Raw genomic sequence first — 25,113 nt, 5'->3', positions numbered from 1 at the left:
TTTTGCATTGTGTGCATGACTTTGTTTGCTTGGAAACAAATCCACGAGTGGAATATTCTCAGTGATGCAGCACTTACAGCCTTGTAACAGAGCAGATATCCAACACAACAATGCCAGACTGTGGCTTGGAAACACTATTTTTTAAATTAAGTATTTGCATGGTGACACAGCAGTTTCTGCAGAGGGTGGCACGAATGCCCCTCTGATGATCCTCCTTTGGCTCTCGCTCTCTGGGGCCTCTGGATGTCGAGGCCTGGATCTCCTCCATGCCTGCTTCATGCCCTGGGGGACAGGCCTATGGCTCCCCACACCCTCTAGCACAGACCTTCCCAAAGTGGGGGGCCTGCCCCCTAGGGGGGGGGGGGGGGGGGGAGGCGCAGAGCCATTGCGGGGGGGGGGGGGGGGGCGGTATGAAAAGGGAAACAAAACAAAACAAAACCAAAAAAAACAAGCCTTCCACACTGCTAGCACGGGGCTCCCACACAAACCCAAAGCAGGAGATGAAGCATCGCTGAATATGTTTCCAAACCAACTTCATTCTAAGCCAAAGACTAGAAAATATGGTGAAGCAAATCTTCCCTTTGGTTTCACCTGCACAAGTGCCAGGTAGGTCTCCCTGCATAATTGGTTTTCCCTTGTCGGCAGCAGCGCTGGGCTCTTCAAATCATGGACAAACAGTATCCCACATTCTTGATTTTTAATTCACAAACACTTGTTGTAATGACTAACTACTCCTGACATTTTGGAGACGTTAGCTCTTTATACAGTAAAGTTACAGTGGCTGATCCTGCCACGATTTGTTCCCCGGTTCAAACCACGGACAAACAGTATCCCACAGCTGTTTATGTTTTTGAACCGATTTTGCACAGAGAGGCATTTTTTGAAAAATGTATTGATAGCAATGTTGAATATTATTACACAGGAAACTACATGTAAAACAATTACACCGTGAAGCCTCTGCCTTTCTAAATGGAGGGACAGTAACTGCATGTGTATATGTAAGTATGTAAAAACTGAAGATAGTCAGATTAACAGTATTTTGTCTCTATCTGCCATTGTGCAATTCATCTCATGTAAACAATAACGTGATGCACAGCGTGACCTGAGAAAAGGCACATACCTTTGAGTTGCGTGATGAACTCTGTATTCCTCGTCCAAACGCAAAAAATGAGTTTTAAAAAATCTCCGTTTTCGGTGATTCGAAACGCCGTTTAAGTGTGGACGAAACAGCTGCGTTTTCAAAAAATACCCGTGTAGGTGTGGACGTAGCGTAAAAGAGTTAGTAGTTTATTTTATTACTACCTGTCATTTATTGCAGATTACTTGTATTTGTTTAATTGTTTACTAAATGTTTGAGGTGTGAAATAAACCACAATGGAGCAAAATATGGGTGTGTGTGGTTGGAGGATGTGTTTGTGTGTGCGCGTGCATGGAGGCGGGGGGCACGAACATTTTTCTTGTAAAACAGCAGCAAAAAAAAGTTTGAGAACCACTGCTCTAGCAGATTGTTACATGGAGAAACATTTTGAATACCAGCGCGCGGATCCACACAGGTGTGCACACAGGTGTTCATTGTTCATAGACACAAACTACACTTTTCTTAGCTGCTACCTCAAAGCACATTGTGCGCTGTCGGTCCTGCGTGCTGCACAAAAACATTTATTTTTTTAGTATTTACTGTTATTTACACTTAGCTAGATTCATGCAGTGGTGTTGTGTTTATTATGTTGCTCTCTATTTTGCTTTTTTCCTCTCTCAACAGGTGATTCAGGAGATCTCGGCAAAAAAAAAAACATTGCTCGTACTCATGCTGCCCCATTTGCTGGGAGTAAGGGCGCCCTCCGTTTGCGAGGTGCGCCTGCTGCTTGCTGCACAGGGAGGAGAGGGCGGGGCAGCGGGGTATTCACTGGCTGGCTGGAGCATCTAATAACCAACTCGCAAAGTAAAACAAAATAAAAACAAACCAACAAACACGAAACACCAGACATTATGATACAGACTTATAATTTGCACCGATGTTTTTTTTCCCCGAAATTCTATACGCGAAAAGTGAGCGCGAGAGCCCTCGGTGTGCCTGCTCGCTGCTGAAGTCAAAGTAAACTTTATTGTCATCTCCGCTACACACAGTCCAGTATATAGAGAGACGAGACGACGAGGCTCCAGTTACAGCAGTGCAAGTAAACAAACAATAAATATAAGAAGAGTAAGAAAAGGTCTATTAGGTTATGTTGTGGCGATCCTCGGGTTGAGGGATTTGTGTTCATACTGGAGTGCAAAATTAAAACCAATGGAAGATGGACAAGAAAAGTTCAAAGCCATCAGGTGCTCAGTTTAGAAAAAATAGTAAAGAAGAGGAAGAGAAACGAGCAAAAGATACAGGTAAGCAGATGTGTCATTGGATAATGGCAGGTCATCCTGAAACAATCAGAATCAGAATACTTTATTAATCCCTAAGGAAATTATGTGGATTTCAGTTGCTCCAAAAAGAAATGGTAAAAATAGTAACAGTAACAGACTAAACTCCAAACAATACATTGTTACAGATTTTAATATTAATTAGTCATTGTCAGTTGCTGATTTGTCCTGTTCTCATTGTATGACGAATTATGATGGCTGTTTGCATACTATGCATACTCTCTCTCTCTTCATATGTGTGTGTTTCTCTCTGGTGAAATGTTGTGTGTTCGCCCGGGGCACCAAACAGACTAGGACCGCCACTGCCCATCAGTAACAACTAAAAATAAAAATGAATAACAAAGGTTGATCAAATGGACCAATACGGCGAGGCCTTGATGATCCACTTGGTAAAGTAAATTCGTTGGGTATCTTTGTTGGCCTTCAGACAACAATTTTGATGACTAAAGAACCAAACAGGACAGGCAAAAAACAAACAAACAAACAAACACACAAACAAAAAAACCCTGCAGCCCTGTGGCCATTATTGGCTACATGCTGATTATTACCATTGATTGATTTTTTTTTCCCCATGCAGTTTTTAAACAGGAAATAAGTTTAAAAACCACATTTGGTGAATAAAAGAGGACAGAGAGGTTTGTGTTCACATTACTCCCAAAGACCACGAAATTTACATTTAATCCAAAAGATAATAAAAAAAGATCAGAATAGCATAAAATTTTTATTACTGGGTTGCAGTGTCACATTTATTTCACATTCATTTGTGAAAACATTTCATTATATAAATAATGGGGCATGTGCTCTTGTTTACAATCCCCCCCCCCCCACACACACACAGCAGTGACATGATAGCTTCTGAAAACGAAGCCTAAACATAAACATATGCAACAGTATCCAACCGAACAGCCAGATATCCACACGCAAGACTTTCAGCAAGGCCTTAGAAAAGACTGAGGCTCACGAGAAAAGGGTAGATGCATTGCAGTGATAAGACATGTATTGCACTAGCATAGCTGTTCAAGGCTACTTGTCACTTTTGGAGCGATGCGCACAGACACACTCAAACAGAAAAAGACTATTCCTGCTAGACGTGCTTCTCAACTGCAGCGCAAAAAAAAAAAAAAAATTCCCCTTCTACTGATTATAATTAATTGCATTTGAGGTTTCTATACAAATAGGGGAGTGCTTATTTCATCTAACTTTAAGAACAACAACAAAAAAGATGTGTACATGCACAAAGAAAAGGCAAAGGCATACAGAACTGTAAATATCCACACATAAATAGAAATTTAAAAAAAAAAGCCACTATAGTTTATTTGTCAAACTTTGTGAAATTAAAAAGTTTGACTAAGAAATTATTTCCCTATGGATAACCTGGAAATAAAGTACCATTTATTTCTGGAAATAAATAAGAGACACTTAAGGGCAGCTGCCCTCTGAATTAGACAGGCAAAAATATAATTATGAATGTTTAACTTAATCGCACATACTTTCCTTAGGCAAGCCTGAAGATTCATGCAAGGTGTTCCTTATTTGTACCATCTCTCAAAACACATTAAGGTGGAGCAGCCTTCAAAGAGTCACTGACAAAGGAGATGGCTTTAGAGAGAAAAGGAGCGAAAATTGGCAATGGGAAACAGACGCGCTGCCCAGACTTTACGCTCTACAAATTTTAGAGATTGATGAGGATTGTTGGCGAGGCAAGGCCCTCTTCCAGCCACGGTACAGACGAGGGGGTGCAACGCTGAGCTGTGCGCCGATGAATGCGGCGGAGTCGCCGTAAGTACAGTATAATAGAAAGCAAAACGATGAAGAAGCAAGCCAGGAATAAGTAGTGATTGTTGACAAAGGAGAAGCTGTGTCGCCAGTGAGAGTGCGCTCCTTTCAGGCTTTCCTGTTGGATGTCCCTGGAAGAGGTCACAACAAGAACAAGTCACACATATTACAACAGTTTGGGAAACAAAGACTGAGAGTTCTGTAGTGAAATCCAGCTCAACTAACCATGGCTGCACTCATTCACATGAACAGCATTATTTTCACTGGGCAAAATGACTTAAAGCTTGATTAGTAAACTGACAAGGAAAGGGCAACATGTGCGAGAAAATCCATCTTACCTTAAAGGCAGAAACCGTGTTCTGTAAAGTATAGCTCCAAGAGTCCACTGGACCTCCTTATCGTAGACCAATAAAGCAGTCTTTAGGTTTTTATAATTGGTTGGAAAAGAGAAGCCTGTGTGCAATACTTCATACATCCATGCCGATTTAAAACACTGGTACCTGCAGACAGGAAAAATACAGCACATGCTGAACATTCATGCAGCAGAGATATTGGAGGAACGTGACAAGTTATATGTTGTTTTCAGAAACTGCTGGAGAGTCCTGACTTACTTCAATCTATGGAGATCTGCATGTGAGGCATATAACCCAGACTCAAAGCGTTCCCTCAGAATCTTCCACTGGGTGGCACAATAACTCTGTAAATGTTTAATAAAAATGTCTGCAAAGTTTCCAATGATAAGTGAATGATAAACATTAGTATAACCATTCTAGTGCTCAAAATAACTCTACTCCACTGCTCAAAAGGGTTAAAGGAACACTGGATCATCACAGCCTAAATAAAGTTAAACTTGAGGGATCAATCCACCCTAATAGCAAGCGTGAGCCATTGTGAATCAACTTCACCTGCTTTCAATCAAATTGAAAACAGGTACAGTGGAGAGGTAACAAAACACATCTCAAAAAGGGAGTGGTTTAGCAGGTGGTGAGCACCATTGCCATCATCCCTGTTTACTGATGGCACTTGCCACTACTGGTAGCATGAGATTGTTCCCCCAGCCCATTCAAGTTGCACAGCTACTCGAGCATGGTGCATCCCTATGACAATGGGGTTTACTGTCTCCCAGCACAGTCTCAAGAGTGTGGAGGACATACAAGGAGAAGGGCATCAACTCAGCAAGCAAGACTGAAGGACCAGGAGGAACACTTCCAGAGCCCTACACGAGCTAGGGGGATACTCATGTGTATGTCACTGACTAAACTGTCAGAAAGAGCCCATGAAAGTGACATCAGGGTCCTTCAGCAGGTTCTGCGCTCACCACCTAGTACCGTGGAGCTCTGCTGGCACTTAAACTTTTTTAGCGCCACTCACCTTGGCAGCCTTGGCGTACTTCGAAGCATTATAATCTCCACCCATGCGCAGCACATCCTCCATGCAGTAGTAGAACTCAGAGAAGCCATAGAACTGACTGTTGCTGTAGTCAATTGCCGGCTGGTAGACGCCATTGAGGGAGGTTTGGGTGTCATTGGTGCGGTTTAGGAATGGCTGGAGAATTTGCCTACACTGGTCAAAGTCTCCAGTGCCTCGCAGATACAGGTGCTGCGTAGGTGGGCCGATCTCATCCTGCAGGTCAGTGGGTAGACATGGGTCCAGCAGTGGAGACTCCACTGTTTCACCAATATGCTGATCTAAGAGCCTGAATAAATATAATAAATATCCGCAATACTGTGTAGTGCCACCTTTAAAAAAAACAAACAAGCCCAAAAACAGTTTAATTAAGCCAAGAGAATGACCTGCAGATCTCACCTGTTTCGGGCTGCAGTATTTCTGATGAGATTCTCCTCATATCTTTGGCGTGCTGCATTTCCTCCATAACCCAGAAAGGTGGACACATAAACACGATACACATGCTCTGTGCGATGCACGTCACACCCCAAGTTAAACTCGGCCAGTAAGTTCTTGGCGATTTCCTCCTACAGAGCAAACACACATCAGCACGAGAAGTGACTCCCTCCCTCTACTTACGCATATTCAAATTTACACACCCGCACTTCTAAAGTGCGTGTATGCATATAAACACACCTTTATTATTAGAGCAGGGCAGCCATAGTCGAGGCAAGAAAATAAAAGAGAAAGCTAAATATTGTGTCTCAAATAAGGCATCTCAAAACATCAAAGAAGCAGAGATGAACTATCAAGGGAGGCTACAGTCAATCAGTGGCATATTTGCTGAGCCTGCAGCTGGCTTACAGTAGAGTCAATAGTGATGAATGGAGAGTAGATCATACAGGTTTTACCAGGAAATGATAGAGGGTGGAAGAAGGGGAGTGGGGGAGAAAAACAGAGGGTGAGTGGCAAAAACCAAAGAGCACGAAAACAGAATTGGTTGTGGATAATAACCTGCTGTGGAGAAGCAAAGCTTACAGTTTTGGGCACTTCGTACGCAATCTGTGTGGAGACACCACCCATGTCCAGGACACCTGTAGTCCTTTTCCTCAACAGCATCTCCTGCTGATCGCCGCCTGGAACATGTACCTCCACTACAGCCTCGCCGTCTTGGGTGATCGAGAGCAAAGGGGTTTGAGATTCAGTTAGTGAAGGCGTATCGTATGAGCACCGCGTTAGCAGATACAAAAGTCTCCATGGATTTAGTTAACATGCAGCACAACAGCCTTTTAGTGGCAAAAACTTAGTACACAACTGCAATGCTACCTTCTTGGATTCTTACCATTGTGCACATGGTCAAATCTTCCAAGGACAAAGTTGATTCCAATCCAAGCATAGACACCTAAAACCAATAAATACAAAGTAAATTATGATATAAGGTTTAGTGTCAGAAAACTTTTCAGTGGCTACAAAGTGATGAATCAAATAAACTCCCACTGTATTAAATATAAAACAACACAAACCATTCTCATTCTGTATAACACACTGATGTTCATTCTTGTGTACTATAAAATTTCATGTTGTAATTTTATGTATTTGTTGCCTGAACTACATCGTTGTAAATTGTCTGATGATGTGTTAAATTTCTTGTTTATTGTTTTCGTCTAACGTGCCAGGAACTCGATATTTTCACTGATTTGTTCATTTACATGCACTGTCCCTTTGAAATAAACAAATTCAAATTACGTTTCCATTTACGCACCTTCTTGTTTTCCAGAAATCACTTCCACGTGGGAATCCGAGAAGAGGAAGTTGAAGTGGACTGGGATATCTGTGCGCAGATCCTCCAGAAGTGCTTCCTGTTGACTGAAATCAAACAAACAAAATAACAAGAACTTTGCTATTTTTAACTGTAACTCAGGTCAGCTCAGGTGTTAACAGATTTGTAGTTCACGATTTTATTCTTATTGGGGTTTTACTTTTCGGGTAGGATTCTCATTCCAGCTGTGCACAGGACATACAAGGGTGTTTCCTGGTGCTTGTGTTTGGGGATGTGCTGGGCTGCAAAGCTCAGCAGTGGGTATATATAATCACTGGCTTTCTCCGGTGTTTTAGCCAATTCGGAAATACCTGAAGGAAAACACACATTAGATCGCAGCGGGTAAATAAAAGGCAGTACAAGATGCTGAAATGCGTGCATCACCATATAATATTGTGATAACAGTTTGAGCCAAACACTGGACATCTCACCTGGCTTGATTTTCATGACCACTGGCTTGCGGTTCTGATCTCGCATTTGCCGGATGTCCAGCAGTTCGTGGGGATTACCGTTGTGCCGGGGCCAGCAGTACACGAACACCCTGGAGCCACTGCTGCCACAGTCCACTACCAGACCGTAGTTCAGGTTGGGGTTGGTTGTGTCTGTTGCGTCGATATCAGTGACCCTGGCTAAATGCCTGTTGAGAATCGTAAAAGTTAGAAATGATGCTTCCCATGTTTACTAGGACATCTACAACTGGATAGTAGTTGTGTAAAACCTGTGGAAGTGATTTTCCTTTGTGATCCAGCTGACGTGCCCCTTTCCAGCAACAAGCAGCAGGTAGAGCAGCCCTATGAGGCAGACCACTAGACTGATGAAGAGCAGCTGTCTGATTGATGGTATCAGGAGCCGAGGAAGAACCTGGGATGAGAGGCTGAAGTGCCACGAAGCTGGGAAAAGGCACGAAAAGCTGATCCTGTCAACAAAAGGTAAGAGAGCCTCAGCAAAGTATGAAACGTCACAGATATGTGAAAGGTATGCAAGGAGAAACCAACCTTCCCATGATGGACATTTCTTCTACTTGTTGCTTTACTTATCACTATAAAGCATGAAGCTGGAAGATGAATATCTGCCTTGTTCCAAACGTCCTGATGTCTTCATTTATCATTGTGACCTTTTAGGGGGCAATGTTATAAATTAACAGTTATTCGCATTTTATTTTGAGGGGAACTTGAGCTCTTTTATCAAGAAGGCCCGCAGAGCCGGTACGACACAGGACATGTAGCATATTATCGCTGTAAAGGCAACGTATTTAAACTACAGACAGACATTAGCCAAACAGGAAAAGCACTGCTTATAAAAGGAAAGCCGATAAGCGCTCACACGACCTAACATTTGCGTTTCAGACGTTTGTGTTTAATAACGTTTGACTTTGGTTGTAGTAGAAAGCTAAATGATCCTATTTTTGCGCGTTTTTACTGATCGTCACTATAAAACCGGTAATGTGACGTGTTCACAGCTCCTAGCCGGTTTATTACTTACTAGGAAAGGTGTGAAAATCCCCCCTTTTCTTGAAAATGTGGCGTTTATTAGCAGCCAGATGCTAACCTCTGGCTAACTAACGTAAAGGTACGAGAAGGAATCCGGTGAGTGACGTGGTAGTCGAGACGTGGTGATTGATTTTTATCTCCGCGTAGCCCGGATCGGAAGCCTGTGAGCAAACAGCCGCCCGTCTTGTTTTTTTCTTCTTCCACGTCTAATGTAGGGATTATTGTGCAATACCGCCACCTACTTCCTGGAATTAGGTAAGAAATGATCCCCAGGTGATGTGAAATCATCGTGTTTAAAGGGAGAAGTTAGGAAAGAAAAAGAAAGGTGTCAAAGGTTTATACTGAGTTGTGCGCACGGATGGACACCAGGGTAAGGAAAATGACTTTTATTGACTGACAGGCAGAGATCATGTGCAGCAAGTTCAGGTGATTAAGGACAGGTATTGAAACGAAGACACAACACGTGTATGAATGAGATGGAAACAGTTTAATATGCGAGAGGTAGGAGGACGAGTTTAATTACTTGGGGTCAAATATCCAAGGCAATGAGAGAGAGGTGAAAAAGAGAGCATACAGTCTGGAGTGTCAGGAGTGATTTATAACAGAAAGGCAACAGCAAGAGTGAACGGGAAGATTTACAAGATGGTAGTGAGATCTGCTATGGTGGGTGGTTTGGAGATGTTTGCACTGAGATGTTTTCATTGGGAGTGACCAGAATTGACAGGATTAGAAATGAGTACATCAGAGGGACAGCACAGGCTGAGCGGGTTGGAGACAAAGGTAGAGAGGCAAGGCTGAGATAGTTTGGACATGTGCAGTGGATTGATAGTGGATATAAAATCATAAGTCATACACAGATCCACTCATGTGGTATTTAATATAAGATTTATAGCTTACTGAAAAGACAAGACATTAATATTGACTTTCTAATAAGTTTGAAAAACAATAACAAATGATTTAAAACATGGTATAAATTATACAGCACATTTTCAAATGTATCCAAGTTACTGTAATAACTCTTTTTATATAAGACAAGTCATCAAGTGTAATTTCAATATGTTCTCTCAGTGCAAAAATAACCTGTGATAACCTGCCAAAACTCGTAGAGCTATAGTAGAACCTCACACTATAAAAGGTGCACAGTAGTTTTATTTGCTGTACGTGAATCCACTGGTAATCTCTTCATTATGCCCAGACAATTTGAACATTACTGCACTTCTTGCAGGCCAGCCACTCGGAGCAACTAATTTGCCAGCAGCAACTCACATCCATATACTTCAGTCTCTTGCTCTGCTGTAATAAACTCTTCACTGTTCTAATCGTCACGTCTGTCCGCTGCAGATCAACGTGGCGTACCCGACCGAGCGGCACGAGAGGTGAGCCTGTGGATTCTGCAGAAGCACGCGGCTCATAGTTCTCTGTGCGTAGCACACTCTGTAAAGTGTAGTCCAAGGGGCACGGCAGGGAGACGAGTGAGAGCTTCTCCAGTAAAGGGGAACCGGTCAGGAGACACCTGAGGACCGTCTTCAGGGACATCCAGAACATGGCAGGCTTTATTTGGCTGTGCTCATAGGAGAAACTTCAGGGAGAGACAAAGAAGATGAGGAAAGATCTTTGATAGATTGCCAAAGTCTTGTCTGCTTATCAAAATATAATTTTCTGGCCTCATTTCTTAAGTTTCAAATAATTACTTCCTCTCACTTTATTTTGTTATATGCCACAACACAGATAGGTGCTACCGAGGCAGAAAAAAAGCTTAAAAAGAAGAATATGAACACTATAAAGGCCAGCGTTATCTGTACAATAGGGCCTCTTAAGCCTGGCAGCAAGAATAGACTTGATTTTCCTCTAATGGCATGATTAAATGTCAGATTGATGTGAAACATCATTATGAGCAGCCTACTACAAGAACACACAAAGAAACAGTGTAGAATCTTTACTGACGGGCAATACTTCCTGGTATACCATAAATAGTACCTCAGCAGTAACCTTACCTGAGTGTGAGAGAGCAAAGGTTAGGCAGACGTGGAAGATCTCCATTGTCCTGTTGATCCTCCTCATGTTCTATTTGTAGGAAGGAGGGAGAAGGCTCAGCAGAAATGAGCAGGTCTCTGAGTCTGGGACAGGCCCTGATGACTGGCAGGAGTCTGGTGTAGGAGTTGGTTTTCACCCCTTCAAGTGTAAGAGAAATCAGAGAGGACCCTGCAACTAACAGAGAGGGAAGGAGGTTGTCCAGATTTCCTGGGAATTGGACTGAGAGTCTCTGCATCTGACCGGACCAGGCTTTGAGGCCCGCGGCTAACACAGATACCTTGCTTCCTCCTCTAGTGTTTTCATTACTGTCAACACTCACAGACATGGAGCAAATGCCTGGACATAAACGACCTAAACTATCCAGAGAGTCAAAGGTTAAGCCCTTAACATCCTTCAGTTTCAGGGCAAAGTCTGACTGTGACCGATGTGTCCTTTTTTGCCCTGACTGCCTCTGAGAGCAAGGCAGCCCTTCATCTCTACTTGTATCTTCCTCACTCCCACTCCTATACTCCTCCCATGATATCCCCTCCTCCTCTTCATCCTCATTTTCGCTATCCACTGCTGTTTTTTCTCTCCTCATTCTTAAATTATCCTTGCCCTCCTTGTCCCTTCTTTCCTGCCAAACCTGTTCCAGCTTGGCAACTCCTTCCCTGCTTGCAAACTCATCTGCCAGGCTGAACTCTCTGTGCTCGATGAGGCAGCAGGCCTTTTCTATGCCCTCCATGGCTACTCTTTCCAGGGAGGGGAGCGAGAGAAGGAGGTAGGCTGCAGCAGCCACAGGTTCTTCCTTTTGTACCCCAAACCCAATATCCAGAGCCAGCAGACTGCTGAGGGGAAGAGGAGCCAGGGTTGCAGGAAAGGATGAGGACTGATCAGAGCAGGAAGTGGAAACAGAACTCTGAGCTTTAAAGGGACTGCCTGAGGATGAGCAGAAAGCCCCACCTCCAAGAGGAAGCAATGCACCTGGGGAAAGCAAATGACAGTGGGATACATCTAGATGCCGCAACAAACGGCAACGGTGAGCGATTGTTCTGATTACATGCTTGTCACAGGACATGCCAGTCAGAGAGAGGGAGCGCAAAGCAGGAAGGCCATGGAGGGTTTCGGAAATGACCTTTGAAGGTAGCTGCTGGGCTCCAGACAAATCCAGACTCCTCAAATCCTGAGACAAAAACACAGAAAATTCAGACTCACAATAAATAATCAGACAGAGTAAAAGATGAGACACGGACACGGAAGCGGTGGTTTCTCTCTAACCTGGCAGCGTGCAGCAATGTGAGTGCAGAGGGCTGGGGTGACCAAAGCAGGACAACTTTCCAGAGACAGACCTCGAAGCTGGGGAACCAATAGGAGGTGGAGGGCTGCCCTGGACAACTTCTTTCTGCTGCACAGCAGGCATGTCAGCTCCTCAACCAGTTCACTGGCTACAGGCAGAGTTAAAGAGTAGAAAAAGAAACATCCACAAAGATATCATTAAGACACGTACAGCAGGGGATCACTTATAGTGATTTAATCAAATCTGTGCTGCTGCTTTTTTAAATTTCTCCAGTTATCATTTTTTAATTAACTCACTGAGTAAGTTGAAAGGCCCCATGATGTATCTGAATGAATATTGATCCAGGTAGTTATCGGTATAGTCTTTCACCCACACTTTTTTCATGTTGTCAGCAAGGCTTAGCAGAGACAGCTGCCTCAGTGAAAGGACCGGACCATCTTCATCTGTCCTCCAGCAGTCTCCTGTTCTCTGCCTCCTGCGCCCAGGTCTAGCCTTCGCCCCACCACGTTCAGCCAAAGCCCGAAATAGGGGCATTGTGGGATTTCAGCTGACTTCAGGGCTGAAGTGGTCAAATGCAACAAGTGATGAAGGGTTAAAAGTAGAAATTGCTTTCTTTCATAAATTCATAATGTTGATAAGGAGTTTTAACTCTTATGTAATTTGAATGGTGTCATTAGGATTGAAGTTATTTTACCAACAATGTTAAAAAAAAAAACCCATATATAGACACATATAAAACTGACACGGTGCACACACCCCTCCTCTCACCGATCAGCGTTCATATCTAAACATTAAAACATACTAGCTGATGTTAATAACTACTTTGGTGTTCGTGTGTGAATGAGAGTGTGGGTGGTTAACCAAGCTACAGTAAACTGTTAACTATCAGTGCTGCTGTCTAACTAACTCGCCTTTGTAGTTACGGAAAGATTGAAAGGAGCAGAATGTATTGTTTAGAATAGTTTCCAGTGCACTGACACCTACCTGGCAGATGTAACAGTGTGCTGTCTTGTCGTTATGCGAAAACAAAGCACAGTTGTGCCTTGCTCTGACGCTTTCAACACTTCCTGACTGGACGCTCGTCATATGGAACATTTTTCCCTGAGTTTTGTCTCCCAGGAGCACTTCGCGTCAGATTGCCTGACTCAAGTGAACTTCCCCGGTCTGAAAGTCCAGCGGAAAAAAAGCAGTGCTCGAGACTTCACTGGTAACCCGGTAGGGCTTTCTGAAAAACTTAGGGAGGGACCGAGTGTCACTGAACGTCAAGTTACGTTCAAGGTCAGTGTGAAGTTTCGGAAAAAAATGTTATAAATGCAAATTAACTGATTATTATCACTTTTGTTATCTTATCTGCAAGCAAATTGTCTATGAATGTAATACTAATCATTAATTAAGGCGTTCTGTATTACTCTCAGGAAAAGTCTTTTAATTATGTGCCTGTAAAGTAACTTTAAATGCTGATATTCGTGAATCTTATAAATGAATCTTGAACTGTGTTTAAGATACTTGTTGTTAATTAAAAAGGTTTACAACCTTCCAACATTTACTTATGTTGCAATGCCACGACGCAAAATACGAATACTTTATGTAATACCACTTTGTACCACACGATGGTGCTGCAAGACAATAGTAGGACTGAGTCTACGATTGAGAGGAGTAAATATCGATGTAGGCAATTAAGATAAATAATTGAACTTCCGCTTGTCTTTCTACACAATGTGAGCGCTCAAAAGCTTTCTGCTACAAGTCTCATTCACACAGTCACACATGTATATATTTTATCTATATACCTAAGCACTTTTACCTGAGTGTGTCTGCACTTAGATATCGAAAAAAGCACTTGTATGAACGTGTGTGTGACTGGGTGACTGAGGCTTGTAGTAAAAAGCACTTTAAATGGTCAGCTAGAGTACAAAAGCTCCATAGAAGTCCATTTATCTAACATTCGCACACAAATGAAGCAAGGTTCAATATTTTACCCAGAATGCTTCAAGATCAGCTTTCAGACTGGTGGATGACACGCTCCACCACGTGAGCCGCCCTCCAACCTTACAGTACCTGGTTTCTGAGGTGGGGTCCCATTCAAGTACTAAACAGGCCTGATGCTGCCCAGCCCCTGAGATCAGATTGATGAGATCAGGTGTGCTCAGGTGTTATGGTTGTAAGCTGTAAATCTGTTAAAAGATTTGGGCAACTGGGCTTCCGTGTTCACTGGTGTGCCTCATGGATTAGTCAACAGGAGGTTATAGGCCTACATTTATTTCAATTAAATCAATAGAATTAATTGTGCCAGTTTAAGCCATGAACAGGATACCTGAGCATGCACCGTTCAAAACAATCACTAAAGTCTTTTTCACACATAAACCTGAGAAACTGTCTGTAGAATCAGGACCATCCAAAGTGTCACTTTTACATGCACAGCAGGAAAAAAGTCTTATTCAGACTCATTCTCACTCTGGGAAATATTCCATTTGGTTTAGAGACACATGTTTAGACAGCGCCACTGTGGGTGGAGTGCAGACAACCAAGTGGAAAAATATGAAGTGAAACTAAGTTGAATAGAAGTCTTTTTTTTAGACATGAACTTTTTTAACTTGAGGGTAGGCATGTGAGAGCATCTCTGCTACTTTGCTTGCAGCTATTAGCTCAGTTGAAGAAAGTTGCTCAGTTTATGGGCTGAAAGATTTTGCTCTTTTCAACAAATCATTCACAAATAACACAACACCACCTCATCAAGTTAATTGTATTGCTGTTTTGTTGTATGTTTACAATGGGTGAAATAAAAACGCTGTTTCTGTTTTGTTTTGTTTACTTTTTTTTTCAGATAAAAGTGCTTTATGATGCTTTTATACTGTAACTGTTCCGACTACCGTTTTCTCCCACGAGTGGCTGTGAATTTTAGCGTGACATCTTCTGTTTTATGGGACGTTTTAAAAAAAAGAAAAAGAGAAGAAGCCTTGATGTCAGTAGGACATGCCACTACAGCCAGCTTCATGTCTCCAGGCTGTCTCTCCCAGACTGTATAAAATTGCTAATTGAAGGATGTGTAAGCTGCCTGTTTTGCTGGAAAGAAGGGCCAGTGTGTATTTTTTTTATTCCACAAAAAATAAATTGATAACTGCAAATTAAATATCAAAAGAAATCAATACAATCTTGGCGTCATTCTTTATTTCAATCACAGATGATGTCACACATCAAAGACGAGCAAGTTTACAAGACTTGACTTTTATTACAGTGCGATAAAAAATTAGCAGTTAAAAAAATTTGACTTGTCTTAAATACAAGTATTAAAGCTAATACATATTATGCAATAAGTTCAAATTATTCTCTTCATTCCCTAACAGCTGAAAAAGTCTGTTACAGTAACCTATACATAGTCTGTTTGAACTATAACTGGCAGCACTGACACACTGAAAATATTCTCAGTGAATTAAAGCTTACTATGGATTTGTATGACCACCAGGTAAGTTAGTAACAAAAAAGTTTGGAAATGTTTCATTTTATCGTATATATGTATAGAAAAAGTCTCACAATTTAAAATGTAAGACCTCAGTTAAGAGCTTTCTATTAAGCAGCAAAACCCCAGTTCCCAAAAAGATGGGACTCTATGTAAAACCCCATATTTAAATTACAATAAAATACAGAAAACATATCAAATGTTTAAAATGAGAAAATGTACGATTTTATGAATAAATCTTGGTTGATTATGAATATGACATCAGCAGCACGTCTCAAAACAGTGAGCAGAGGACAAGAAAAGGCTGGAAAGGTAAGTGGTACTAAAAAGAAACAGCATGGTTTCATAGTAGAAGAATCTGGGTGGTGGCCTGCCTGCAGTACAGGCATATTATGAAATGGAAAATACAGCAAAGAAGACCCAGGACTGTTGAGGAGCTACAATGCTCAGGCCATTATATGACAACATTCTTCCTCAAGAAGTCCAGAAATCTGTCTCCTCACTTTCTAAACGTTTATGGATTGCTGCTAAAAGAAGAGGGGATGAGGATTTTTGGAATTGGGGTTGTATAATCATGTGCTATTTGGTATTTTATAATCAGAAGTCGAGTCAGTTCCAGTTTTTGGATCACAAAGGATGCTTTAGCTGCACAAGCATTAAAAATTGGAGCATCAACCACTGAAGATAATCGGGTCAGGCACTGCAGTGGCACACTGAGCATCTTTAAATCACAAGCACAAAACTTCGTGGACAATTGTGACACTGAAACATCAACCCGCAATAGAAAACTAGTATTTAAAACTTCTCCAGGATTTAAAAAAAAAAAAAAAAATTAAGGAAGAAGTTTAAATAATAAGCATGATGACTTTGTGAACAAATGGAAGATTTAAAAAAGTGCTTTGTTAATCAGAGTGGTGGTGCATTAGTAGTAGGCAAAAATGACACACACCTGGCTCTCTTCTGGCAACAACCGTCTAAAAAAGTGCAAAGTTCAGTTATTAAATCCCTTATTCTCCTTTTTACAATGTAGCAGTTATGTTTAAAGACTCATGCAGCAGACTGTATTCCAGCTCAGGTTACCACTGGGCTTGTGTGAATTGAAATACAGTCTCTGTTTTATGCTCTGATTAATTCAATTTTGTCTCTTTTGCAGGCACAGGGTTGATTTCTGTCGTGTTGGATATCCTGGACCTGTATTTTAGGCTGTGAGACAGGTACAGTTGTATTTATTCTGTGATCGGCACCACCCTCCTGCCAGCTACAAACACCTCCACGATGTTACGATCATCACCTGACACAGAAAAAGAAAGGGAGATAAGCATAAAGCAAATGGCTCGTAACTAGGGATGGGTACCGGTATCCGGTGCCATCTGACATAAACGGTAGTAACCAGACCGAAAAGCAGCGAACATTTCGGTGCTTTTTTTCCTGAGCTGTGAAACACTTTAGATTCTAGCCAATCATTTTACGTTTCCGAGGATAGTAGGCGGGCCCAGGTACGTACGTTCTTTTAGAGCAGAGCTACAGATTAAAAATGCCCAAGGCGAAGCGGTCAAGGTCTGTCTGTACTTCACAGCAAAATATGCAAACTCAGCAGCCTGCAACAAGTGCTTTAAGCTGATACTGTCAAAGGAGGTAACTCCTCAAATCCGATGAAACACCTGGCGACGCATAGCGTTTTTTTTTTTAAAAGCCGAGAAATGCGCCGTATTTGATAGCTTGCTGCGAGACCTCACACGCACATCTACTGCGGGTGTGGTGCCTGTTATCGGATTCGGAGTTTGCAACATCCCCAGAGAACCCGAAGAGTAGAGTCCTGGCCCCTAGCCCTGCCAGTGTAGCAGAAATGATGACGGATGATGATGCAGCAGCAGCCGTTCTTCTCTGCGTGAGTAGCTTAATGTTGTTTGTGTGTAATTTACGTTGAGTAGGCTAACCACGTTATTACATTAATGCACGTAAGGTGAACTAGCAAACACCACCATAGCTACATGCAGCTGTCTTCTTGTTTGATGGCAGATACTCCCTTCACCCTGGCCAAAAAGGCTAAAATGACCAAAGAAAAAGTGGAAAACAGTTAAACACGAGAAGTTTTTGGACAAAGTTTGTGTTTTTTCCATTGATTAAGCACTGCCTCCAGCCAAGAGTGACACCATATATGCCCCATAGCTGCAGAAAAGGCACACATTGTTATCTTTTTACAAAACAAAAAACAAAAAAACAAAAAAACAGCTGAACATGAGAGGTTTTTGGACCAATTTTGTGTTCTCCATTCTTTAAGCACCGGCACCGTTTCAAAAGTACCGGTTTGGCACCGGTATCGGATAAAACGTAAACGATACCCATCCCTACTCGTAACACATCAAAGTCACATTAAACTGAGATTTTCTGGAGCAAAAAGAAAGTGACACTCACCCAAATTCAAGAATTTTTCCAAAAGAATCTGAAATTCAAGATATTATAGATTATTGTGAGACTCCAATTAGAGTTTATTTAGTTAGTTTGTTTTGCTTTAATTCATTCATTTCAACCAATTTAGACCAACCTTTGGTTCCTCGTCCTGGATGAGATCGATAGGCCCACCCTCAGCAGCTACATTAATCCTCAGGGCATCAAAGTCTTTGCCAACTTCAAAGTTCCCTGTTTGGTCATCTAAGGACAAGGCTACAGAAAGACAGGCATAATAAATAAACAGTTTCTTAATGTGGGGACAGTTAGTTCATCAAAAAGATGAGATATATGACTACATAGCTACTGAGCACATGCCTATTACTATTTCTGTTATCATAATAGTGCTAATCATAATGTTTACTAAAGAACTTCTAGTTTTGAATGGCTTACCCTGACTGCCTCCCAGTGTGGCTATTCTGAACACCTCCTCAAAACTGAGTGTTTTGTATTTTGGGTCCTGGATGGTCAAGACTTTAGATGCATCCAGAGCTCTCCTCACAGCATCAAGCATAGAGGCGGAGTAGCCTCCAGCCACATCTGGTACAGCACCACAGACACAGACAGGACAGGGCAATGAAAAAATATGAAAAGCAGCCACTTGGTTTGTCAGGATTTCCAGGACGGCGTTGTCAGGTTTTCCCTATAATCGTAAAAACGTTTTGAACATTTGCTGTGGCACCATTCTAGTGTTAGTGTGTGACATCACTGATTCCTGGATCTTTTCCTTATTATTCCCCACCACTTCGTGCTGCAGCAAAAGCATCTATTAAATCAAAAGTTTTATCAACTTTGAGCTTAACTTCACACCTTTAAGCTGACCTGGATTCTGAAGCTCCCAGTTGTATAATAAAACTTTAAAGTGATTGTTGCTGAAGATTAGTTAATTAATAACAATGTGCACTAGTGTGGGCCAGAGTTTACAAAAGCTTAATCATCACACATCATTTTATGACTTCCTTATGGTGTGAATTGGTCTGTTTGCAAAATTAAAACTGTGTTCACACTTGCTCTGCTCTCCCACCTGTTCCCAGCCCCAACTTTACTTTGTGTTTCAGGACGTTGCGGACATTTAACACTCCACTGCACAACCTGGATAGATGGTGAGAGAGAGAGAGATGACAATCAAACTCATTCATTATGTAAAACTTCATAGACTTTATTTCATGGCTCTTGGTCAGATATGGTTCTAGAAACCATAAAGTACTTACGAAAAGTTGGAATTGGGACAGTGGGACAAAGAGGCTCCAGTCTCTCTGAACAGAGCCAACTCTTCATCACTGAGGTGGCACCCGTGGGCCATCACTGTCTGTGAATCACCCCATCATTAATAGTGTCAGTGGTTGTAAGTATTTATATAATGTTTTGTGTAAAAATGTCTGATCGTGTGCAGGCAGGAGTGTACTAACCTTGTCAGTTAGCAGGTTGTGTTTGCGATAGACATCTGTGTAAGACTCTGATTCGGGAAACAGCTCCTTTACAAGCTTTACTTCCTCATGAGTTTCACTGATATGACTCTGACAATGAAGAAACACATCAGATATTCAAGTGATAGCTTAAGAAAACCTCTGACAAAAGCTCTAGCATTCAGATTGAGTGGCAGCACAGTTGCTGCATTACGCCAAACATGTATGTGTGCATTTTACCTCATCGTCCCAACATTACATTGTCTCTTTGGAATACAAGTCTCCTGCAGACATAGCCTAGTTTGACTCACCTGAATGTGCAGGTTGTTATTTTTAGCGATTTCTCCCAGCTGCTCGAGCAACGCTCCTGTGCAGGATGGAGCGAAACGGGGAGTCACCACAGGCTTCACTAAAGGGTACTGCCCTCAGAGGACGGAAGGAGAGACTATCAGAAAACGTATTTTTTCTAATATCTTTGAAAAGTCCTGTTTATTGTATTAAAGAATCTTACCTTTTTCTCCAGAAGCTCTTTAATGAACCTTCAGAGAGCAAATTAACAATGTAGTTTATTTATCTGTGGCAGATACATTTACTGATATCAAAAATTATCTATTTTTGCAACTGAAACTTGTGCTGAGAACAGATCTGCTGGTAATCATGTGTACTGAAGCACAACTGGCATATTTGTGTGATTTAATGTCATATATTTTGTTTTCATGTGTGATTCTGTTAAATTGGGACCTTAAAATTTTAATTCAGGGAAAGATCCTAAGTAGAATTAGATTCAAGGTTATGCCATAAGGGAGCATACCTTACATTAAGGTTCTGGTTTTCTTAAAGCTCCGACCTCAACCCCATTGAGAATTTGTGGACTACGCTCAAAAGCAGAGTTTGTGCAGGAAACACAGGAACTCTACCAGTTGGTCAAATATTCAGCCAGAATCATGCCAGAAGACTATGGTTGAGGTGCAACTTGCTAAGTGTATTTATATATTTGAAACCGTATGTAATATTTTGACGCTGTGTTGATTACTGAAAATCCCATGTAAATCTAAACTTTTGGAACCTATTCTTGGCTTTTACACTCAAAGATGTGTGCTGTACAATCATTCCACCACAGAAAACAATCAGTTAAAAAAGACCATGGCAGCCAAGCCCATGAGTTTATGTTGACTTTTGACCACAATTACAACCAAACAGGTGATACCTTCACTGTTCTTTTCCACTACTGAAAAAGTATTTCTTTTTACCATATAGTGTTGACGTGTCTGTCTATGATATCAGATTAACTCCCACAAAAAAAAAAAAAAAATTTGTAACACATTTGGCATCAATCTGGAAAAATCTGTATCAGGGTCTCTGACATAAAGGCTTAAAGCTTAACTGCCTCTTTTACGATCCAGACTAAATAATTACAAAGTAACCAAACCTGTTCTGTCATGGAATATCTTTACATTGAAAGAACATTGTAACACAACATCTGCTTTACGGTATTAAGCATCTAATACCTACCGACAGGTCTCGTCTTGAGAGTCCTGCAAGGTCTCTTTGTAATGTTTCACACAATCGTTCCTGTCCATGCACACCTTGCCAACCAAAGCACGCTGTCCAAAGTCATCTGCAAGAAAGGCATCAGTGAGTAAACAGGAACATAAGTAAACATTCATCCTTTCAAAGCTGTTACTGAGTATTTGATTTAATTAGATTTTTGAGGACAAAGCTCAGTCATTGTCAACTCATGTTAAATGAAGAGTATTTGTGCAGTTGCGATGCTCACATATAATAAACAGCCTCCGTAATGTCACCTGTGTGTCCTTGAAAGGCCCTACACATGTCAGAGTAAAATCTTGTTCTAACTCCTTATGCCAGTCATCTGATATAAATGCACGCAGAGCCATTTTCTAAATAAATATTGTGTAATGTGGAAGTTAGTGCATTTTAGTGCTAAACGGGTTCAGCAGCACCGCTTGCAATAATATGGCTTTTTGTTTTGATAGGACTAAAGATAGTTTAGGTCAGTCGTTCAGTTAGCACGACACCAGAGGCCTGATACGGAGGCAGCTAAGTGAAATAATTAGGAATACTCCTGCTACCAGGCTGAGTTTATCCCAGAGATGTACTGTTTGCAACCATTAAAAAATGCTTTGTTAAACAGATTATTGTGCTGTAAAATCCTCAGGTGATCAGGTTACAGAAGTTAGGATGTAAGACGGTTGAAAAACTGCACTTTCTTTTACATCCCATCGTTAGACAGCTGCATTATTTTTCATCCATGGACATGCCCACACGTGATTTAAGCTTTCTAGGTGTGTCTCGTCTTTGCTTGTTTATTATCTGTGTATATAAGATGGAAAAATTTCTATTTCCCCCTGTAAAGTGAAGTGAATGACTTCTATGGGATGATGACGCTACTGCTCACTTGATATATGACCTCAGTAAACATTTGCCTAGTTTGTTTATGTTCTCGATCACAAGTTTCAAGCCCATACAACAGAACATGATGTTCTTTTAATAAATGGCCCTCTCAATTACGGAGAACAATATTACACATTGTGGCATGCTTTAGGGTGTAGCTTGATAGGCTAGTCACTACAAATCTCAGATCTACACCTCTGTTGTCAGGTGTGGTTTCATAACTCTAAAATTATGTGGTCCAGCTATGATAAAACATTTTGTGTCTGATCTGTCGGAAAAACTATATCGCTGTATCCGAGCTTGAACCTGGACTGAACAAATTGGTTTGTTGCAAGTATATTCTTAAGCTTTTCTCATGTTAAATGTACGGTTTGGAAATACTCCAACTTGCCTATACACAAGCACATGCCTCTGTTCAACAGTTCAGAGTTCAAAGTTAAGAGTTCAATGCCCCTGATTGCACAAAATGACTCTGTAAAGTTGCCAATAACAGGGTTTGATGCATTGGGGTTACATCATTACAAATTCATGTGCGTGTGTGTTCAGTGTTATATAATATGACAGGAACAAGATAAAGCTAGGGTATAAAGGTGAAGGACCATTTCTCTGCAGTGTTTATGAAACATATCGTTAGAGTGAAGAAAGGCAAGAAAAAAATTAAATAACTGAGTCTGAGTCAAAGCATCATAACATACTGCACATGATGATGATTGTAAAGAAGTGAGACAAACTAGTATTCTGATGATTTTTAGGCACTTTTATATTATTAGCACAGCCTTCAGTAAAGTCCGCTTCCTTATCTTGTCATCTTAAATTATGGAAAATTTAAAAATATCATCGTAGCTTATTACACATAAAAAACAAATGTGATATACATTTAAAGAATTAAGAGGCCTACTGTAATGCTTCAAAATAAACATTCAGCTCAAAGTGTGTGTTTGTGCATGTGTTTTAGTATAAGACATCTTACTTGCAATCTGGCCCAGCAAAAGAGAAGCTTCAGTGTGAATCGTAGCAAAGTAGCATGCAGTCGTTGTTCCATTTCTCAGAGTTCTTCTCTGTAAAGCACAGGGATCATATCACAGGATTAAGACCAAATCAACACTTCTGAGACCCTTAACTCACAGGCTGAGTCACAATCCGATTTCTTTTTTGGCTTGTTGAATGTCTTTAATCAACAACTTTGAACTGATGCAAATGTTCAAAGTTTCACATCAAGAAATAAGTGTCCAAAGTCACTTGTCTCTTGATGTTGGCAAACTCACCACTATTTGAGTGTAGACCTTGCGGGCGAACTCCAAGTCCTTGAAGCATGACTCCACAGGAAAGGTGTAAGCATTAAGCCACTGCAGTAACGGCATGTCCAATGCGGTGCCAGCGTAGCTGTACTGTGATGCATGGATGTGGGTATCTACAAGTCCTGGCATGAAGAACTCACTAGAATGAAGCAAGCCAAAAAAAACTGCTTTATGACATATGAAAGAAATCACTTTCTTCCAATACAAGATGAGCATCCATCTATCCATCCATTTTCTTTATATCTATATGTGTGACAATATAATGCAAACAAGCTCTGATTTACTATAATGACATCAAGATTATATAATAAACTTACTGTTGTGCCAGCTGAGTGATGTCAGATGTTTTGAATCCAAAGGTCTGGGACAGTTTTTCTAACTCCTTGCCTTCCCTAATAAAAGCAATCTGACCGCAGAATGTAAATTAGACCGGGGTTAAAAGCATACATGCAGAAAGGTGTTTGTAATTAAGCAAGCTGAGAGAACTGAGAGCTTAGGGGGAGGCTTTGGAAGAAAATAGACAGCTGTATATTTTTAATACGTTTGCTTAAAATGTATTTTCATCAACAGTTTACAAACATATTCCTTTGTCCACAACAACCGAGACCAGAATCTATTATGGATTAAAAAAAATTCATATTAAAAGTTATATATCTTTTTTTTTTTTATTAGACACGTTGTAATCAGGCAGGTGCACTGTAGGCGTCTATTTATAATATAAAGTGTTCTGTACCAGGGGGTTTACTGTTGGCCATACTGCCAAAGTTGCTCAGCAACAGCTAATTATTTGAGAAAATTAAAATAGCCTAGCCTGTTATACCAGATTTACGCCCTGAAGCCTGATTTATCCCTTTGTCAGTTAAAAATAGTCATCAAGATATTTATCAAATGTAAAACGCAAACAATGTATTCTGGAATTCCACAAACCTTTCCCTGTGCATCCACTCCCAGGAGCGCATCTTTCAGGATCTGTAGCGCCGTTTGCTGAGTCGAGTGGACAAACGTGCCCCTGTAGACGAAGGCTATTGCAGTGTCGGCTCGGTCGGAGTTCGCCATTTCTTCTCCATGTAAGTCGCGGTGCAGCAGTGAGATACAGCGGGATCGAGTCGGGTATTTGTCCTCTGCCAGTGCCAAACACCACCTGACGGCAGAGGTCTTGAGCAGCCAATGAGAGGACAGGGTGTGCATGTCGGGATCGTCCCGTCTATATGTTATAACATTTGTAACGTGTGATCTGATAAGCTTAAGGATGAATTTCATGTTTTGCCTTTGTTATCCTGGCTTAGTATGAGGTGCGTAATGCAAAGTATCAAAGTTATCCACGAGTCAATGCTTTCTGCTGAATAGTAAACTTTGTAGTGGTCAAGGTTTCTAAAAAGAAACATGACCACTCAGAAATCAGCGCAAAAGACAGAAAAAGCTCGCACTTTCCGTCGTTTCTTTTGCGCAAATTTAGACGTAAGCATATATACAGGGAGTGCAGAATTATTAGGCAAATGAGTATTTTGTCCACATCATCCTCTTCATGCATGTTGTCTTACTCCAAGCTGTATAGGCTCGAAAGCCTACTACCAATTAAGCATATTAGGTGATGTGCATCTCTGTAATGAGAAGGGGTGTGGTCTAATGACATCAACACCCTATATCAGGTGTGCATAATTATTAGGCAACGTCCTTTCCTTTGGCAAAATGGGTCAAAAGAAGGACTTGACGGGCTCAGAAAAGTCAAAAATAGTGAGATATCTTGCAGAGGGATGCAGCAGTCTCAAAATTGCAAAGCTTCTGAAGCGTGATCATCGAACAATCAAGCGTTTCATTCAAAATAGTCAACAGGGTCGCAAGAAGCGTGTGGAAAAACCAAGGCGCCAAATAACTGCCCATGAACTGAGAAAA

At 41.2% G+C, this 25,113-nt stretch overlaps 3 protein-coding genes and 1 long non-coding RNA gene across 5 annotated transcripts; 1 reads left to right on the top strand and 3 right to left on the bottom strand.

Annotated features, from left to right (window-relative positions):
- Positions 1 to 3,117: 3,117 nt before the first annotated feature.
- On the bottom strand, positions 3,118 to 9,127 carry entpd4 (ectonucleoside triphosphate diphosphohydrolase 4). Of its 2 annotated transcripts, none has more exons than XM_026186627.1 (13): positions 8,879 to 9,127; positions 8,392 to 8,510; positions 8,115 to 8,312; positions 7,828 to 8,033; positions 7,557 to 7,707; positions 7,340 to 7,443; positions 6,920 to 6,979; positions 6,592 to 6,746; positions 5,998 to 6,164; positions 5,563 to 5,887; positions 4,803 to 4,888; positions 4,530 to 4,691; positions 3,118 to 4,322 (listed from the first exon to the last, which is right to left on the bottom strand). In XM_026186627.1, exons 2-13 carry the CDS (start codon positions 8,406 to 8,408, stop codon positions 4,088 to 4,090), a joined length of 1,866 nt encoding a protein of 621 aa, XP_026042412.1. In that variant the 5' UTR covers positions 8,409 to 8,510; positions 8,879 to 9,127; the 3' UTR covers positions 3,118 to 4,087. The 2 variants fall into 2 exon arrangements, with proteins under 2 accessions (XP_026042412.1, XP_026042413.1); XM_026186628.1 differs by having other exon boundaries at positions 6,616 to 6,746.
- Positions 9,128 to 9,148: 21 nt separating this feature from the next.
- On the top strand, positions 9,149 to 11,022 carry LOC113033165 (uncharacterized). Its single transcript, XR_003274003.1, has 3 exons — positions 9,149 to 9,256; positions 10,228 to 10,262; positions 10,961 to 11,022. It is a non-coding gene; the product is annotated as an uncharacterized LOC113033165 (long non-coding RNA).
- On the bottom strand, positions 9,745 to 13,926 carry LOC113033162 (uncharacterized). Its single transcript, XM_026186625.1, has 5 exons — positions 13,181 to 13,926; positions 12,493 to 12,755; positions 12,178 to 12,344; positions 10,881 to 12,082; positions 9,745 to 10,465 (listed from the first exon to the last, which is right to left on the bottom strand). The coding sequence occupies exons 2-5, from the start codon at positions 12,728 to 12,730 to the stop codon at positions 10,072 to 10,074; spliced, it is 2,001 nt and encodes a 666-aa protein (XP_026042410.1). The 5' UTR covers positions 12,731 to 12,755; positions 13,181 to 13,926; the 3' UTR covers positions 9,745 to 10,071.
- A 1,411-nt stretch (positions 13,927 to 15,337) lies between these two features.
- gda (guanine deaminase) lies at positions 15,338 to 24,580 on the bottom strand. The gene is made up of 14 exons (XM_026186629.1): positions 24,148 to 24,580; positions 23,538 to 23,626; positions 23,188 to 23,359; positions 22,893 to 22,980; positions 21,020 to 21,125; positions 20,019 to 20,046; positions 19,819 to 19,926; positions 19,511 to 19,618; positions 19,313 to 19,410; positions 19,126 to 19,193; positions 18,495 to 18,641; positions 18,199 to 18,317; positions 18,069 to 18,096; positions 15,338 to 16,944 (listed from the first exon to the last, which is right to left on the bottom strand). Exons 1-14 carry the CDS (start codon positions 24,478 to 24,480, stop codon positions 16,880 to 16,882), a joined length of 1,557 nt encoding a protein of 518 aa, XP_026042414.1. The 5' UTR covers positions 24,481 to 24,580; the 3' UTR covers positions 15,338 to 16,879.
- Between the last annotated feature and the right edge of the window lie 533 nt (positions 24,581 to 25,113).

This window comes from Astatotilapia calliptera, chromosome 12 (genome assembly GCF_900246225.1).
Source record: "Astatotilapia calliptera chromosome 12, fAstCal1.2, whole genome shotgun sequence".
NCBI classification, from domain to species: domain Eukaryota; kingdom Metazoa; phylum Chordata; class Actinopteri; order Cichliformes; family Cichlidae; genus Astatotilapia; species Astatotilapia calliptera.
This window is presented reverse-complemented; position numbering and strand designations above follow the sequence as displayed.

Excerpts from the sequence above, each read along its gene's own strand:
- entpd4 (XM_026186627.1), bottom strand. Across the intron at positions 4,889-5,562 it reads AGTACGCCAAGGCTGCCAAG|AGTTATTGTGCCACCCAGTG; the intron begins GTGAGTGGCGCT and ends AAACATTTACAG. Across the intron at positions 4,692-4,802 it reads GCAGATCTCCATAGATTGAA|GTACCAGTGTTTTAAATCGG; the intron begins GTAAGTCAGGAC and ends TCCTGTCTGCAG.
- LOC113033162 (XM_026186625.1), bottom strand. The coding sequence starts at position 12,730 with ATGCCCCTATTTCGGGCTTTGGCTGAACGTGGTGGGGCGAAGGCTAGA. Across the intron at positions 12,345-12,492 it reads GGGGCCTTTCAACTTACTCA|CCAGTGAACTGGTTGAGGAG; the intron begins GTGAGTTAATTA and ends CTCTGCCTGTAG. Across the intron at positions 12,083-12,177 it reads ACATTGCTGCACGCTGCCAG|GATTTGAGGAGTCTGGATTT; the intron begins GTTAGAGAGAAA and ends TTTTTGTCTCAG.
- gda (XM_026186629.1), bottom strand. The coding sequence starts at position 24,480 with ATGAAATTCATCCTTAAGCTTATCAGATCACACGTTACAAATGTTATA. Across the intron at positions 19,194-19,312 it reads TGTCCCAATTCCAACTTTTC|GTTGTGCAGTGGAGTGTTAA; the intron begins GTAAGTACTTTA and ends CCATCTATCCAG. Across the intron at positions 18,097-18,198 it reads TCCAGGACGAGGAACCAAAG|ATTCTTTTGGAAAAATTCTT; the intron begins GTTGGTCTAAAT and ends CTTGAATTTCAG.